Source organism: Triturus cristatus, chromosome 7, assembly GCF_964204655.1.
Source record: "Triturus cristatus chromosome 7, aTriCri1.1, whole genome shotgun sequence".
Classification (NCBI taxonomy): Eukaryota; Metazoa; Chordata; class Amphibia; order Caudata; family Salamandridae; genus Triturus; species Triturus cristatus.
In genome coordinates this window covers 200,641,698-200,660,300 of record NC_140590.1, presented here as the reverse complement: position 1 = coordinate 200,660,300, position 18,603 = coordinate 200,641,698, and the positions used below count along the sequence as shown (strand labels likewise).

At 50.7% G+C, this 18,603-nt stretch overlaps 1 protein-coding gene across 6 annotated transcripts in view; it reads right to left on the bottom strand.

The window, feature by feature from the left end:
* The window catches only part of LOC146809212 (putative methyltransferase DDB_G0268948), a 520,756-nt gene that overhangs the window by 318,782 nt on the left and 183,371 nt on the right, over positions 1-18,603 (bottom strand). For all 6 annotated transcript variants that reach the window (XM_085614316.1, XM_085614312.1, XM_085614313.1 and 3 more), the window contains one exon: positions 17,183-17,340. In XM_085614316.1, the coding sequence (XP_085470442.1) occupies positions 17,183-17,340 (158 nt within the window). The remainder of the gene's footprint in view (positions 1-17,182; positions 17,341-18,603) is intronic.

Genomic DNA, 18,603 nt, shown 5'->3' with positions numbered 1-18,603 from the left:
AAAACACTTTTATAACTAGTGAGGCTGGGGATTATGGTGGGTTCTGTTCTGATTGAGCTGTGAGAGTGTGGAAGGTCCAACCTCCCATCACCAACATCCTATTTTCTTGTGCAATGTTATGTATGTAGAAAATCAATACAACAGTAGTAGTATTTCCTATCCTATCAAAATAGTAAAATCTGGTTGGGCATTTTGTTGGTGGGAATTGTCGAAAAACATCAAGAGTAATAAAGACTCAAAGATTAAGAAGAATAGATCAAGAGGACAACCCAAAGGACTGGACTCATCAATGGCTAGAGCTACTGGTGAATCTGAGTTTTATTTAAAACCTTTTAAATAAAGGGTGGCCAACTGGTTATGGGATAACAAGAATCTAGAAACAGATAGTCTAGATCGAAGGGTAATTGTTGGTAAAAAATAGCATTAGGAAACGGAAACAATAGTTTGGGAAAACAAATACGGTGCAGTAAATGTTAGTGAATAAGAATTAATATTAAAAACAGGAAGTCTTACTGGGGCCAGCAGAAGAGCCCTCGTTCTGGTCTTCTTGTCCGACTGGAACTGCTCCTGCCGACTCTGACCCTGTCTTCTTGCCCCTGGGTGCTGATCATGAAAGATATAAGAAAAAAAGAGACAAACATTGATGATTGGTGTGAAACAAATAAAATATTTTTATAAGACTGTCAAAAAAACATTTGTGTAAACCACAATTGCAATAAAATGTACCTATCTAATCTGGTCGACAAGTAGTATCTGGGGATTGGCTGACCGACTAGTTATTATTTATCTACACTAATCCAGTGTTCCATTCTGATTCCAGAATACTAACTAAGGCTAAATAGTATGTACCAACTGACCGAGCCCACCTATTCCAGGCATGCCAATTGTACATTAAGTAATCATTTCCACTTCTTTTAGTCCTCAAAAAAGCATAAATGGAGGACATATGCGTGTATTTTGCATACACAAAATTGTTGGTTGGTTGATGCAGATGTTCTGCTAGTGCTAAGCCTATTAGCACTCACTGAACAAACTAGAAAAGGTTCTACTAAGGACTGGGGTAAGCGCACTAGCAGCACTCAGCAGCACGTGACGTAATAGAGGGGACGTCGCAGACCACTAAAAAATTACAAACTTATAATAAGTAACTAAACCTAAGTATCAATCGACCCCTATCTCTTAGTGACAGGACAAAGGAAGGACTAGAGTCACTCTAGCATTACCTAACTTAAGTTGTCTAAAATAAACTCTTACATAATCACGTAAAACGAGCGCAAACGCAAAGTTGCAAATAACAAGATTAGTAGCGCACAGCACCAGTGTCATAACAATCACAGAAGACTTTTAAACGTAAATTACCTGTAATGTATGTAAGCAGAAGCATTCTAGCTGGTCGGAAAAAAATATATATTCGCAATATATAACACAGAGCAGAAGAACAGACACAAAGTAGTAATAATTAAATAGCTACTCACCAAGACCCGGGACCTCCACTCCTAGCAGGTCCAGCAGGTCCTGCTCCCGGACCAGGATATCGGACCACCGGTGTGTCAGCTGGTTCTGGCTGCGCCGGACACCCGAGCAGCAACACACTGCCTGGCGCACCTTTCCCCACCACTGCCGACACTCCCGGAGCCCGTACCCAGACCCAGGCCTGCCAACTACTGCCAGGGTTAAATGGAGGTGGTGCTGCACAAAAAAAAACAGTGCAGCCACCTTCCCAATTAAGGCCCGTGCCTGCACCCCTTGTCGGCACCACCTTCCGCAAGGAAGGCGGCCGCGGCTCAGGCTGCGATGCCCCCTGTGGGCCTTTGCCATGGTTCTGGGGTAGGCGGGGGCGGAAAAGAAAAGGTAAAAATTTAAAAAGTAAGTAAAAGAAATGAAAAAAGCAGGTAATAGAAAAAGAGTGAAAAATTGTTGCAAAACACTCAAAAAGTAGACAAAAACAAAAAATATAGAGTGAGGAAAATAGAGAGATAGATAATAAATAAAAAAGATCCCAAAAAATGTTCAGAAACAAAGGATTGAAAAGATAGAGGGGGGATTGAAAAGCAGGCCCCAGAACCATGGCATAAAGTGAAAAACAAGATGGCCGCGCCCATTGCGACCGCATGGGCATGTTCACAAGATATTTTCCCCCCGAGCACGCAAAAAGCATCGCGAACACGCAATACGCGTTCCCGAACAGGAAATACCTAACGCGAACAAGCGCGAGCATGCATTGCGCGACCCAGAACAGGAAATAGCATCGTGAGCGGGCGGGACAAGTGAAAAAAAGATGGCTGCGCCCATTAGCGACCACATGGGCAAGTTGGCGACATATCTCCAACGCGATCATGCAAAAAACATCGCGAACGGGCGTGAAAAAAACTTCTGCGTCTTCGCGATATTTCCGCGTGTTCGTGATAATTTTTTTGTGTTTTCGCAGAGATTTGCGTAACGCGATTTCGCAATTTCCGCCCACCCTTACTAAGGAATAGTATGATTTACTATACCAGCACCTTCCCTACTGTTACATAGGCTGGATTTGCAATAGTAAATCCTACTATTCCTAAGTCCAGCGCCACTAGAGCAAGTCGTTGTAACAACTTGCATTGTAATGACTGCTTTGTAAACGTATCACGGTGTAAAGACCGCATTGTAACGTCATACATTCTTGTGGATGATGTCATCAGTGATGTCATTTGAGATGTCATTGACCACTTCATGAGTTATATAATGTGTGAGGTGATAAGCAGTGCAAGTTATATGTATCTCAGCTAACTAAAACTGCAACATTTCAATGGTTTTGTACCAAACTGAGCCTAACTAAAATGTCCCTGTAACCTTTGTTTTTTTTATGTGAATTTCTAAAGTTTCTTATTCCATTTAATAATTATAATGTCCCTGTAACCTTTGTTTTTTCAGTGAATTTTTAAGTGTTACTTCCTAACGATAGCGTCCCTGTAACCCTTGTTGTTTTCAGTAATTTCTATTGCTTTTTAAGTAGTAGTTGCGTTTGCAGAGTTGTGAAGAAAGGGGACGGGCCTCTGACCACCTCTCAGGAATCCCGCTGTGTAGGACTTATAGGTGTTACCAGGAGGGATTCCTGGCCCCCAAGGTCCCTCAGCTTCCAAGAGGACTTCATTCTACAACCAGTAGTGTGCCAGGAGGCATGATTGCAGAGTGGGGGCAAAAGAGGGCGTTGCCTCCTTGGCAGCAAACAGCCCCTCCTGTTACCTCCAGTGAGTCCCCCACAGTGGGCTTGCAAAGAGGTCTTTAGAGAACATGCCCATTTTTTCCTCCACTTTGCAAAGGCACCTCTTGACGCACTACTGATTTAGGATGAAGTCCACTTTGCTCCTGAGAGTCTTTGGGGGCCAACTACCTCTCCTGTTACCTCCAGTAAGTCCCACGCAGCTGGATTGCTAATGGGTTGTAGGAGGCCATGCCCCCTTTCTCCACCGCTCTTCAAACGCACCTCCTGGTGCACTACTGGTTGAGGAAGAAGTCCGCTTTAGACCTGAGGGCCCTAGGAGTACAGTGATATGCATTTTCCAACCAGTAGTGCACCAGAAGGCATGTTTTTAAAGTAGTGCAGAAAGGAGGAAGGGCCTCCGGCGACTTGCCGGTGCCTTTTTTAAAAAAATGTTTAGGTAGGAGGGGCCATTAGCCCACCTTCACTAAAAAAAATTCGGGCCTCGGACCCATCCGCCGGGCTCAGCCTTTTTAATTTCTTTATTTTGTTGTGGGGAGGGTGGATGATCTTCAAAGCCACCTGTGCCGTTATGTGGTCTCGGCAAATACCCACAGCACATATAGAATTCTTACACTTATGCAGTGATGCAAATTCTGCTTCTTCTCAACTTACAACAGGAAGCCTTTTATTTCAGATATTGGACATAACCACATTGCTGTGTATGCACAGTCAAACAATTTCCTTAAGACTCGGGGCCTCATTTAAATAATTTTGATGCACAGCAGCACAGCATCCCTTCCTGCTGTGCTGCCATGTGCCAGAAGAAAAGGGCAGCAGTGTGCCAAATTTACAAGATACAGCCCAATCCCGTCCTACTCCCTGTGACAGAGCACAGCAGCCGTGACCCAAGGCACACAACCTTGCGGCATATTGCAAGGGTGCCTGCATTGCAATGATTCAAGAATGCCAATACCAAATTCTAACATGTTGCAAGCATAACCGAAGAATACCTAGCACCTAAACAACCCATGCTTTGATTGGAGGAGGTAACTACAACTATTGCAACAATGAGTGAGTGATTATGTGAGTGATGATTGATGATTCAGTTGATTGATTTGCAATGTTTGGGGCCTGAGTGATACTCGATAATTTTTTCCCTGAAAGTGATTGGCCCTTTTACAATAAGCCAAATTTACTTGCAGCGTCCTCTCTTTTTTTATGGTTCTTCAGAAACCACAATAGTCACTTTGGTTAACAAATAAAAACCTATGCAAAATACCGCAATCCTATGTCTCCTCTGCACTACTCGTCTATCGTACTTGGGTCATGAGGACAGGTCTGGGACGGAGATACTCATCAGGAGGGGGATGAAGGAATTCAGGGCAGGATCTATGACCTTATTAACAGCTTCAGTTCAAAGATAAAACAAGAGTCTGATGCCTAGCTATGGGGAATGGAGAGAGGTGCATTTATTACTGAAATTCTGCTGTGTATGTGCATTCTGCCCTTGCAACAAAAGTGAAACTCTGAGTCCCCCTCTTGTTTTTTAAATCTATTTCTGAGTTTTCTTAAGTTGATACACTCCTCATGAAGCCTACCTTCCTTTTGTCCTTCTCCTTGACTCTAAAATACAGTTTCTGTTTAACAATCTTCAGGCCTTCTAGTTTCCTGCACAGATCAAAGGTAGAAGCTGAGGTCCACACTCCTGCTTACCTACCGGCCCAGTCCAGACAGGCACTGAAGGCACTGAAGAGCGCAGATGCACTACGTAATTTTTGCAATACAGTATAATTTTTCCATTGACAATCAGATTTGGAGAACTGTGTGGGTGGTTTCACTACCAACTTAGAAGACAAAACATTTAGATATCTGAAGGACTACTTGCAATGCATTTAACTGTACCACTCATTCCTCTGTTTCCTTCCACAACAGATTGATGATAAATGTGTTGCTGCTTATTGCCCAGATGAATGTTGTCTTTATGTAGTATTTGTCTTTGTAAAACCTTCTCCTGAATTATTTTCTCATCCATTCATCAAACCCCTAATCCTTTTCTCCTGTGCTGTGAAATTTATTGATATGTGGCTTCATTTGCACCATCAATGGATCACACACTTGGTAGGGTGGATGTGGTGAAAGCTACACTGTTATGAACCCCAATATTCTCCCAACATAGGCCTAGGTAGTTACATTACCTTTTACCTACATCCTTCCTACCATTGTCCTACATAATGGGTCTGATGTTGACCTTTTACCTAGTTAGGTGCTAAATGACTGTCATGTGGTTTTCTCTGAAAACTAGCCTCATGTATTATGCATGAGGATTCTCAGTATCACAGCAGGATTACCATCTTCTGCAAAATAACTCTGTATAAGGGTCACCTCTACCGTCTGGTTCTACCTAGAAGTGTACTATGGGCATGCAGACATGCCCATAGTACACTTCTACGTAGAACCCCTGAGGGTACCTTTTGGATATATAAGCACTACGTCTTTGCTGGGCAAACCAGAGGAGAAAAAGACTTCCCTGCTCACATGCTGGCGAACGATGCTGAGGCTTCTGCATGCAGACACTCCAGCACGCAGTGGTCTGCCATCCCTCAAGGGGTGTCCTTCTTGAAATAAAGACACGGTCCTTCGCTCTCCCACATGAAGTAATGAGGTTAGCTTTATCCTAAGGTGATTCTTGGTTGCAAATTTTCAAACATGCTAGGTAAACTTAGGTACATCTAGTTATGGTTGCATCGTAGCAGTACGCATGATTACTGTCATGTATCTATATGCCTGCAAATATTAATTGTTTAATACTATGGTAGAATTCTACCTTTACTCTGTTGGTGCTTATAACCGTATATATTTATTTCTGTCTCATGGTTGCTGCAGCACACTTATGTTACACTAGAATGACGCTGTTTCAATAAATGCTTATTGAAAAACTATCTCCATTGTTTATTCTGTGTAGCTCTCTGAGACAAAGTGAGCACAAGTGACTGAGCGAAAAGTACTGTACTGTTTTCACAATCCCTGAGGGGTCAGTGTTGTCATGTGTTAGACGGCGACCTCAGAGGAGCCCGGAACGGGGTCCTGACTACCCTGAGACCCACCCTCAAAGTATCGTAGCCGGGCACTGGCGGGAGATTCCCCAGGGGGGAGGAATCTCGCAACTAGGGTCGTACTTCTGGCACCACACGACACAGAGAGACCACACTGGGTATCCTCAGAACAAGCTTTATCAAACAGGTATCACTGCAAATATGTACAAGGTGAGCACGGGCTCAAGAGTCTCGGAAAGGTAGGGGGTAGCGGGACTGTCTCTGGTAACGGTTCAAAGCAGGGTCGTATCCGGCGCACAGCTCCCAATCCTCGAGCTGGGGGATACGTGGTCGGAGTTGGGGTCCGGCGGGACCGTGAGAGTCTGGGGGAGCCGCGAGTCACTCAGCAGGCTCAGGTACAAGGTCGGAGGTCTTACGATCTTCAGGGAGCCGCGAGTCACTCAGCAGGGCTCAGGTACAAGTTCGGAGGTCTTACAATCTTCAGGGAGCCGCGAGTCACTCAGCAGGGCTCAGGTACAAGTTCGGAGGTCTTACGATCTTCAGGGAGCCGCGAGTCACTCAGCAGGGCTCAGGTACAAGTTCGGAGGTCTTACGATCTTCAGGGAGCCGCGAGTCACTCAGCAGGGCTCAGGTGAGTTCCAGTTTCAGGAGCCGCGACCACGTCAGCAGGCTCTCGTTGTTCCAGCGTCGAATCTGCCGGATAGCCCCAGAGCACCCCTTGTTATAGTTCGACCCCTCTTTGATGTCCGGAGTCTGTGCAGGCAGGGGTCTTGTCACCTGGGGGTCGCTTGTCGGGTTTTCCTGCTATAGTCTTTTGATCCTTTCAGGGCCAGGTCGGGAGGAGTCCCAGACACCCAGCAGGCGTGGAGCCAGCCCTCAGGGAGGCCGGAGGGCCGATCGAAACCCATCGTCCCGGGGGAGTTCAGAGGTGCGATAGAAACTGCTCCTCCCTCTCTCCCCCTGGAAGCGTGATGTCCTCCAGCCGGAGTGGCGCCTCTAGGCCCGGGTCGCGCTGGGGCCGGGCGGCCATCTTGGTGCATGAAGTGGGCACGCGGGCCCGGGGTGGCCGAAAGGAGAGAGGCCAGGGACGGGGATGTCCGGGCCGGTGCGTGTGTCCTGGTGGGGAGGTTCGGCTGGGCCGGGTGCTTGGGCTGTAGGTACCAGGTTTCGGTGGTGCGGGGGCACGGAGGGCCATTCTACGAGGCCGGGTCCAACACGCGTCCCCCCCAGCTGAAAGCCGGAGAGAACTGCCCATCAGCTTGGGGGGTTCTCTTCGCTGAGGCGGAAGAACCGGGAGAGGCCGTCAGCATTGGCGTGGTCCGTACCAGGGCGGTGTTCCACGGTGAAATCCATCCCCTGGAGGGAGATTGACCACCGCAGTAGCTTGGGGTTTTCTCCTCGCATCTGCATGAGCCAGCGTAAGGGCCGATGGTCAGTCTGGACTCTGAAATGGGTGCCAAACAGGTAGGGTCGTAGCTTTTTGAGTGCCCAGACCACGGCAAAGGCTTCGCGCTCTATGGTGCTCCATCTTTGTTCTCGGGCCAACAGCCGCCGACTGAGGAAGGCGACGGGCTGGTCTAGGCCTTGGTCATTTACTTGGGACAGGACGGCCCCAATGCCATGCTCGGAGGCATCGGTCTGGACTATGAACTCCTTGGCGTAGTCGGGAGCCTGGAGGACGGGGGCCGTGCACATGGCCCTTTTTAGGGCATCGAAAGCTTCCTGGCAGGCAGCCGTCCACTGCACTTTCTTTGGCTGTTTTTTAGACGTGAGTTCTGTGAGAGGGCCGACAAGGCTGCCATACCCCCGAATGAATCTTCGGTAGTAGCCCGTGAGTCCCAGAAAGGCTCGGACCTCCGTCTGGGTGATGGGTGGTTCCCAGGCCAGGATGGCGTCGATCTTTGGCTGTAGAGGGGCGACCTGGCCACTCCCGACCTGGTGCCCCAAGTAGACCACGGATCCTTGCCCGATCTGGCACTTGCTGGCTTTTACTGTGAGGCCCGCCTGGCGCAGGGCGATTAGCACCCTTCGGAGGTGCTGGAGGTGCTCACTCCACTCTGAACTGAAGACAGCGATGTCGTCCAGGTATGCCGCGCTGAACTGTTCTAGCCCGGCCAGGACCCTATTCACCAGTCGCTGGAAAGTGGCCGGGGCATTTTTCATCCCGAAGGGCATTACGCGGAAGCGGTAGTGTCCATCGGGGGTGGAGAAAGCGGACCGCTCTTTGGCCCCTTCGGTGAGCGCAATCTGCCAGTATCCGCAGGTGAGGTCGAATGTGCTGAGGAACCGGGCTGCCCCTAGTCGGTCAATGAGTTCGTCGGCTCGTGGAATGGGGTGGGCATCGGCTCGGGTAACGTCATTGAGCCCCCGGTAGTCCACGCAGAAGCGGAGCTCGGGGGCGACACCGGGGGCCGCTGCCTTCGGGACCAGGACCACGGGGCTGGCCCAGGGACTGTCAGAGGGCTCGATCACCCCCAGGGTCAACATCTTCGAGACCTCCGCTTGAATGCAGGACCGGACCCGGTCAGGAACCCGGTAGGCTCGGTGTCTCACCGGCGGGCTGTCCCCGGTGTCCACATCATGAACACACCAGTTGGTGACCCGGGGGGTCAGGGAGAAGAGGTCAGAAAATTGTCTTAGGAGCTGGCGGCAGTCCGCTTGTTGCTGGGCAGTGAGGGCTGGGGAGAGGTTCACTCCTTCCACGGAGCCATCCTGCTCCTTGATACACAGGAGGTCCGGGAGGGGATCCGACTCATCTTCGGCCCCGTCATCGGTGGCCAGCAGGAGGCTCAGTTCTGTCCGCTGGAAGTGAGGCTTGAGGCGGTTCACGTGCAGGACCCGGAGGGGATCCCGAGGCGACTGGACGTCCACCAAGTAGGTGACTTGGCTCTTCTTCTCGACCACTTTGTAGGGCCCAGTCCATCGGTCCTGGAGAGCGCCAGGCTTCACGGGGGCCATGACCCACACCTGCTGGCCCGGCTGGAACTCGACCAGAGTAGCATTCTGGTCGTACCAGCGCTTCATTTCTTCTTGACTCGCCTCCAGGTTGGCCTCGGCCAGTTCTCGGAACCTCCTGGTCTGGTTCCGGAGGGCCAGGACATACTGGAACACATCTCGGGGGGTGGTCTGGGGTGCTGCCTCCCACCCTTCCTTAACTAAACTGAGGGGACCTCGGACGGGGTGCCCATAGAGTAATTCAAACGGGCTGAACCCTAAGGACTTCTGGGGGACCTCCCGGTAAGCGAACAAGAGGCAGGGGAGCAGGACGTCCCACTTACGCCGGAGGGGCTCTTCTAGGCCAGCGATCATCCCTTTCAAAGTCCTATTAAACCTCTCTACGAGGCCGTTCCCTTGGGGATGGTACGGGGTGGTGAACTTATAGGACACCCCACATTGTTGCCACAGGGACGTCATATACCTGGATATAAAATTAGTGCCGCGATCGCTCACGACCTCGCGGGGGAAACCCACCCTGGAGAAGATCCCCATCAGGGCCCGGCCAACCACTGGGGCCGTAATGGTGCGTAGGGGAATAGCCTCTGGGTAGCGGGTGGCATGGTCCACTAGGACCAAGATGAAACGGTGACCTTGGGAGGTGGGGGGGTCCAGTGGCCCCACGATGTCGATCCCGACTCGTTCGAAGGGGGTACTGACGACCGGGAAGGGTTGGAGGGGAGCCTTGCGCTTCCCCCCACTCTTCCCACTGGCTTGGCACGTGGGGCAGGACTTGCAGTGGGCCTCTACCGCTGCTTTCATCTTAGGCCAATAAAAATGGGTCACGAGACGGCTGTAGGTCTTGTCCTGACCCAGGTGACCGGCGAGGGGGACATCGTGGGCTAAGCCCAGGAGGAAATCCCGGAAGCGGAGAGGTACCACCAGTACCCGTCCGGATCCCAGCTCCACTGATTTCTGCTCACTATACAGGACGTTATTCTCCCAATAGATTCGGTGCGTTCCGGTCTGGTCACCTGCGGCTTGGCCCTCGGCCTGGCGCCGCAGCCCGACCAGGGAAGGACAGGTGGCTTGCTCCCGGCAAAATTCTTCTCGGGTGGGCCCGCCCTCGTGGCGCCAATGGGCCAACTCGGGTAGATCCCCCAACTCGGGGACCGGGGCGGGGTCGGAGGGTGCGGGTTCGTCGCTGGCGACGGACCCTTCCGATGGGGGAACGGGAGGACCCTCGGCAGGGACGGTGCTGGCTACTTCGACCGGGGTGCTCTCGACTTCTCTCCGGGGAGTGAGTCGGGCTGTCATAGATCGGGTGGTGGCACACACCCACTCGGGGAGGCCCATCATTCCTAGGTGGGCCTTGCGCTCTACGTGCTTCCAGGGAGAACTCTCCAGGTCGTTCCTTAAGAGGCAGTCGACCGGCTGGGAGGTTCTTACGGCCACCCTGAGTTTACCTATCACCCCTCCCCACTCAAATGGCACCAGGGCCACCTGACACATACTTTCCCTATTGTCTGCAGAGATTACGGGGCAAAAGACATTGGGGAGGATCTGCTCCTCGGGAACTAGGTGCCTGAGGACACCGGTGATACTGGCCCCGGTGTCCCGCAGGGCCTCTACCTGGTGGCCATTGATCTTGACGAGCTGCCCATATTTCTGTGTGTTGGACGGTAGGAGGCTACCAGGGATCATTTCCCTATCTCCCAGGGATACTAGGGCCATAGCGGCGGGTTCCCACTCCTCGGCTTCCTCAACCTCCTCCCCCAGGGCTACGTTGGCTATCTGCCTCGCAGGGGTGACTTGGGTGGCCATGGGGCACTCTGGGTCATTGGCGTAGTGCCCGGGTTTCTGGCAGCGAAAACATGTGACGGTCACCCGGTGTCCCCGTCTCCCAGGGGGCCCTGTTACTGGTGGGGGGGGCGCCGGGAAAGGTGGAGGCGGTGTCTTCGGGGGGCTAGGCTGGGACTCCCTCGGCCCTCCCTGGTTCCCTCCCCCTCTCTGGCGGGGTGGTCCCTGACTGGTTCGGGGGTACTCTCCTACCATGCCCCGGGAGACCTGGGTGTTGGTCCAGCGGTCGGCCTCCACGGCCAGCTTCCGGGGATCTGTGAGCTTGCTATCCAGCAGATGTTGACGTAGCTCTACGAAGCAGTTCGCAGCCAGATGTTCCCATAACATGAGGTCCGTGAGTTCGGCAAGGGTGGTGACCTTGCTGCCCTTGACCCACCCATCGAAGGCCCGACTAAAAAAGTTTACATATTCCACCCAGGTGGTGCCCGGGATCTTCCTGCAGTCCCGGAACCGTTGGCGGTACATTTCTGGGGTGAGGCCGTATCTTGTGAGGAGAGCCTCTTTCATGTGGCTGTAGGAGGTCTGCAGGGAGAGGGGTAGGTCGAGCAGGGTGTCCCTTCCTTCGCTCAGAAACCGTCCCCACAACCCCGCCCCCCAGTCCTTCTGTGGAATCCGATGGGAGGTCATGGCGACCTCGTAGGCCCGAAACCATTGCTGAATGTCATCGTTTTTATAATATTCTTTGACCACATCCTTGGGGATGTGGACCTTCTGTTCCGCTGGGGGGGCCGTCTCTCGGTTCCCCGAGGGCCTCCCGTCCTCATTTCGGGCCTTGAGCTCGAGTTCCTTTAAGCTCCGTTCGTGCTCCAGTTGGAGCTTTCTTCCTTCGTGCTCCCGTTGGAGCTTCTTTTCTTCCAGTTCGCCTTGTACCCGCATTTGCTCTACTGCTAGCTTTTTCTCCACTAACTTCAATTCGCCCTCGATTTTGAGTTTGGCTAACTCGAGTTCATGACTGCGGCTTCTCTCTCTGTCCGCGAGCTCTTCCGGGGATAGGCCCCCGTCTGGTACGATGCCTCGCACCTGATTGCTACTGCTTTCGCTTTGGGGGGGTTCGGCTTCGTCGGGGCGCTCCCCCGTGCCTTCCGGGCGGGAGGCCCCGGTCTCCACCCAAGTTTTCAGTGCTTTCTGCAAGTCTTCCTTAGTGTTGAGGCCAGTGGTAGCGATTTTAAGTTCTTTGCAAAATTGTTTTAGCTCTTTGTGTGTGTATTCTTCCAGATGCTCCACCTGGAACACTCTGTTGGCGTTGGTTTCTGCGGAGCTCGTGGCGCTTCCTTCTGCCATCTTTGTTGGTCGTGCGTCCGTCGTTTACTGTACGATCTCTAGGTGATGGGCCCGAATCCCGTCGCTTGCCACCAATGTTAGACGGCGACCTCAGAGGAGCCCGGAACGGGGTCCTGACTACCCTGAGACCCACCCTCAAAGTATCGTAGCCGGGCACTGGCGGGAGATTCCCCAGGGGGGAGGAATCTCGCAACTAGGGTCGTACTTCTGGCACCACACGACACAGAGAGACCACACTGGGTATCCTCAGAACAAGCTTTATCAAACAGGTATCACTGCAAATATGTACAAGGTGAGCACGGGCTCAAGAGTCTCGGAAAGGTAGGGGGTAGCGGGACTGTCTCTGGTAACGGTTCAAAGCAGGGTCGTATCCGGCGCACAGCTCCCAATCCTCGAGCTGGGGGATACGTGGTCGGAGTTGGGGTCCGGCGGGACCGTGAGAGTCTGGGGGAGCCGCGAGTCACTCAGCAGGCTCAGGTACAAGGTCGGAGGTCTTACGATCTTCAGGGAGCCGCGAGTCACTCAGCAGGGCTCAGGTACAAGTTCGGAGGTCTTACGATCTTCAGGGAGCCGCGAGTCACTCAGCAGGGCTCAGGTACAAGTTCGGAGGTCTTACGATCTTCAGGGAGCCGCGAGTCACTCAGCAGGGCTCAGGTACAAGTTCGGAGGTCTTACGATCTTCAGGGAGCCGCGAGTCACTCAGCAGGGCTCAGGTGAGTTCCAGTTTCAGGAGCCGCGACCACGTCAGCAGGCTCTCGTTGTTCCAGCGTCGAATCTGCCGGATAGCCCCAGAGCACCCCTTGTTATAGTTCGACCCCTCTTTGATGTCCGGAGTCTGTGCAGGCAGGGGTCTTGTCACCTGGGGGTCGCTTGTCGGGTTTTCCTGCTATAGTCTTTTGATCCTTTCAGGGCCAGGTCGGGAGGAGTCCCAGACACCCAGCAGGCATGGAGCCAGCCCTCAGGGAGGCCGGAGGGCCGATCGAAACCCATCGTCCCGGGGGAGTTCAGAGGTGCGATAGAAACTGCTCCTCCCTCTCTCCCCCTGGAAGCGTGATGTCCTCCAGCCGGAGTGGCGCCTCTAGGCCCGGGTCGCGCTGGGGCCGGGCGGCCATCTTGGTGCATGAAGTGGGCACGCGGGCCCGGGGTGGCCGAAAGGAGAGAGGCCAGGGACGGGGATGTCCGGGCCGGTGCGTGTGTCCTGGTGGGGAGGTTCGGCTGGGCCGGGTGCTTGGGCTGTAGGTACCAGGTTTCGGTGGTGCGGGGGCACGGAGGGCCATTCTACGAGGCCGGGTCCAACATCATGTTTGATAGTTGCCAGAAGCTATTCGCTCCATGGTAAGAGTGGCTCATAGTGGCACTGTGAGCTAGCAGGGCTCACCATCTAACATATCCTTTTGGTGTGTCTGTGTAGGAGAGTAGGATCTGCACTTATGTTGCCCCCACTTTTTACTGATGTTAACACTCTTTTCTGTCTATAGTCTGGCTGGGTCCCTGCTAATCAGGGCCCCAGTCTCTCTGTTCTCTCTAAACAACTTGGAGTGCATATTAGCTGCACTAGTGCTTGGATACGGTGGTACCTTATGAGCCCCTAGTATATGGTACCCTAGGTACCAAGGGCATAGGTACTTCACAGGCCTACCAGGGGCTGACGCATGTATTATGCCACCCCTGGGAAGCAGACTAAATCTGACACCGCAGGCCTGCTACTGCAGCCTGGGTGACGTAGTGTTAGCACTCCTCACTGAGGTATAGGTTTCTATATCGCACCATACACACACATATAAACCTATCAGTCACCCCTAAGGCAGGCCCTATCAATCCTGAGGGCAGGGTACTTGGTTAACAATGTGAGGGGGTGCCTCTGCATGAGCAGGGCCCCTCTGCAGCTGGCAGAGTCTATTCTCTGTGGCTGTTTGTGGATGCGGTTAAACCATATACTCTTAAGTGCTTTATAACCTACCGGTAAATGCTAACTTTGGAATGACTGCATCAAAACATGTCGTGTTTGGTGTCAAACAACTTGGAATCATACCCCCACACCAGTAAATGGTGTGGGAGTATGATCCCCCCTTCTAGAGGGGACGACATGTACCCACTGTGGAAACACGGTAGAAATCTGAAAGAGCCCTGGCATCACAAAATGGATGCCACCAGCACAGACACTGGGCTGCCCTCATGCTGCTGACTGAAACTCACAGTGGAGGAGGCCCAACAATAGGCATCCTGTCACAGGGAGGTGTCACCACCTTCCAGACAGGATTTAGTGTATTGGGGCTGGGTGGGTGCACTCTCGGAGTGCTTTGAAGTCCTGCACTGGGGGATCAGTAGGCTCCTCCCTTTCTTTTAGTATAAGATAGGGAACCCTTGTCATTACAAACTAGATATCCCTGGACGACACTTTACTTGAAGAATCCTGGCCCTTCGATGTTCGACTACCTTTGGAAGATGGAATAATCTCCCTTGAAGTTAAGGAGTGACTCCCCTGCTTGGCAGGCACCAAAAACTCTAATCAACGGTAGCAAACTTTCCCGCTCCTGCTGGAGTCCAAAGTCTCTGCAGCCCCGGAAGTGGATTTCCTGACTTTTTGATGGCCATTGTGAGTCCCCAGCAGAGCTGAGGCGAGTGGACCCCACGAGTGATGAGGAACAGCTAAACCCAGGTACCGTGCACTATTGTCAAGTGCAACCCCTTTACGACATTCTACAAACTTGTACATTGGACCATTTATGGCCCAAGCCACCAGCAGGTTGTGCACCGAAAATCAGAGGCCTACCCCATCCTGAGTGACCGTGGGCTCCTGTAAAGCATTTCCTCACGAGGCATCTTCACGATCACTTGACCGTTGGCTTGTGGGTCCCCTGAAGACTTTCTTATCAAACCAAAGGCCTCCCCTGGTTGCTCCAGGCCTGCCCTCACTCACCCTTAATGGGTGAGTCCCTCAGACCTTGCACCACTGACTTTATTCACTTTGCACGAGACTTGCGGTTGCCAGGGCTTGTTGGTTCCAATCCGGTTGCCGATACTTCAGTAAGCTGCAGACGTTGTGGGATACTCTGAATCCAGCTGCTGGTCATCATCGATGCCTCCTGGACCTCGTGGGCAAAGAGTCAAAACACCCTTGATCACCTGAAATCACCCAGCTTCTGTGGGCATCCATCTTCCTGGCCCGGGTCACTGGCAAGTGACTGTGAACACTGTCCCTTCTGCTTTCAGGTCATCTTCATCTTGAATCCAGCCTTGGATTCCACCGGACACTTCTCCAGTCTTCGCAAGCAGCAAATCTTCTTTGGCTTCCATAGAAAACAGCAACACGACCAACACCAAAAGACACCTATGCACCCGGCTTCCCTGGGTGAGGTAACTCGTTCACTCCAGTGCCCTAGTGTGTGTTGGCCCTCGAATTACTTACCTTGTAAGTGGCTTGCTTGTAGACTTCCTCAAAGTACCCTAAAACTTTCAAAATCCAACCGCGACTTGCTCTATTTAAATCAATAGGGAACCTGCGACTGTGTTCTCACACTGCCTTGGGTGGATTAGTGAAGCCCCAGCGATTCTACAGGCCCTAGGCCTTATCCCCTTGCAAGTCGACTTTCCTAAACCTCTTTTTTAGTATATGGTCTTGTAAGCCCCTAGGGCCCTAGCCATATTTTTCCTTAACTTATTGTGAAACGTTGATATATACATACATATTTGATATATACCTGTGTGGTGTCCTTTCATTTGGTAATTCAAGAGATTATAAGGTAAAACAAGCTGCTTTACATTCCTCAGAGACTTAGCGTGAAGGCTGCTCTCCACAGCTGCCACTAGGATAGCTTTCTTTAAAAGGTTGTCTTAAACCTATCTACCATAAGAGTCGAATAGGACTGGTGCAAGGTGGCCACTATAACTAGTGACCAGCATACGCCAGGCCAACTTCTCACAGTCTGGAATCAGTCTAGACACTAAACCCTTAGTTTATGTTGTCTAAATGCACAGATCCTATGTAGATTTGTAGAAACTTCACAACAATACCAGCTAAATAAAGCATGCAAGTAAGAGCCCACAATCGCCCCGTTTACCCACCCACACTTAAAAAGTGATCCATATTTTAGATATAGAATGAAGAACATCAGTCATCAGTGTCATCATTCAGGCCTTGTGTTGTGCAACCATAAACGCCTAACCTAAGCTTGTCCACTCTAGACTTTGGGGCCGATCACGATGTTTGGCGGAAAGCTTCCTCCCGACACTCAGAAACTCCTTGACCGTGTTTGAACCCTTATGACCGACTCGGTCGGTTTGCAATACGTCCGAGCGATTATGTTGTTCGTAGTCAGAATGTAAACCACGTGGTCATGCCGAACCCAATAGTGCAGCATCACGTGTGATTCCTAACATCAGGATGCACATGAGAGCAGCATAGTGCAATGTGAAGACGTACTCCAAGTTGCAGATGGGAAACTGGTGCCAATCAAACTCCACTGCATGCGGAACTCTGCAGAGTTTTTGTCCACTTCATGCAGTTCCACGTAGCAGACCTCAATGAACTGCACCCAGTCCAAGTTAAAAGATCACCAACCACCATTCCCCATGGTATTCCTTGAAGAGCCCCTCTGCTTAGAGCCTCTTGATTAAATCCGGACATAAAGACATGTGATGTCCAGAGTGTTACAAACAGCATTAAATGACTTGGAACACACTATTTAAATTTATGTTTATGTTGGTAAAATATATTTTACAAAAATTCTCAAACTGTATCAGAAGTTTATTTATCTTGCTTTACCACCTCTGCAGATGTGACTGCTTGTGCGATGTTATAGTTACATGACTATGAAAGGCACTGACCACCTTGTACCTGCTATGAAGTCTCTGTTAAAAGTTGAGATTAACTTACAGGTAGGACACATTGGAGGGTGCACCAACACTCTTGGCCTCTTCGATCTGAGCCTCGCTGATGTCAATCCCAACCACCTTCTGAAAATGAGCAGCCAAGAAACAAGTGCTCTCCCCTGTTCCACAGCCGACATCAACTGCCAGCTCATAGGGATTCTTCTATTGGAAAGAAAGGTTTAAGCAAGATTATTACAGGTGAAAATGTCAGCTAAAAATACCTTTTAAAAATCAAAATGACACAGAAATTCACCAGTTATGGTTTACTTACCTAATCATAACATATGCTCCAACCATGCACTGCTTATGCGTATGATCTCCAAATTACATCACACCATATATATTAAATGACATTATTGGTGACTCCACTGATAAAATCTCATATCACATCATTGATGGCATCACTGATCACATCCCTGGAAAATCATCCAAGTTACTGCTCCTCAAATACAAAAAATGTAATACTGGAAACTAGTCTCTTTCAGTATGGTAAACATTATATGTTGAAAGTTTTGGTTACCAGTTGTAGGAAGATGGCTCTTTATATAGTGTGCTGAAATGAGGTGAACTGTATTGAGAGAGTCCAGGTATCTCTTACTAGTATACAGGGGATTGCTTCAACAATCCTAAAGTGACTATTTGCGGTACTGTGGTAGAGCAGCCTTAGGCTTACCAGAGGGGAGTGTTAGGCATTTGTTGCACACAGTCAATAAATGAGACAAACACTCAACAAGGAAATCTGACACCAATTTAGAAAAATAACATAGCTTTTTATATTCATTTATGCACCAAGATCTATGAGATGAGGTAGGTACTTTTTGAGTTATGGATTTTCAGACAAACAGAAAATACAGCTGCCAGATTAGAGGCATAAACCTTCAACAGGGTAATTTTTTCCTATGGAAATAACATACCCTTGTAATTGTGTTACAAGTTTTTTTTATTGGACTTTAGGTAAATAGGGGCAGAGGGCCTTAGAACCTCCAGCAGTTTTGGTTCACCTGCCCTTGTAGTCCGGGTACGAAGGTTCTGTCTTCACAGTAGCATTGAATTTTATTGCTGAAGTCTGTAGGGAAAACCTGTAACAGAAAAAGGCTGCAAGTTTGGATTAAGGGACAGGTCTGTCAGATCCCACAGGAGAGTCAATTCTTGAGGGTCTCTGGGACTAGGATGCACCATCAGTAGGCACAAACTCAGGCTATGGGGCTCCAGTGCAGAGGTGTTATATCTGGTGTGTCCCTGCATTGGAGGCTCTCACAGTTTAGATGTGACAGGGAATAGGATGTGACAGGGAATAGGAACAAAACATTACATTGATGGTGACCTTGCTGATGCTGATGTTCCACTTCGGGAGGTCTGTCTTGGCTGGACACTAAACAAGCCTTAGCTGCAACAAACATTCCGGGAGATTTGGAGCAAATTAAA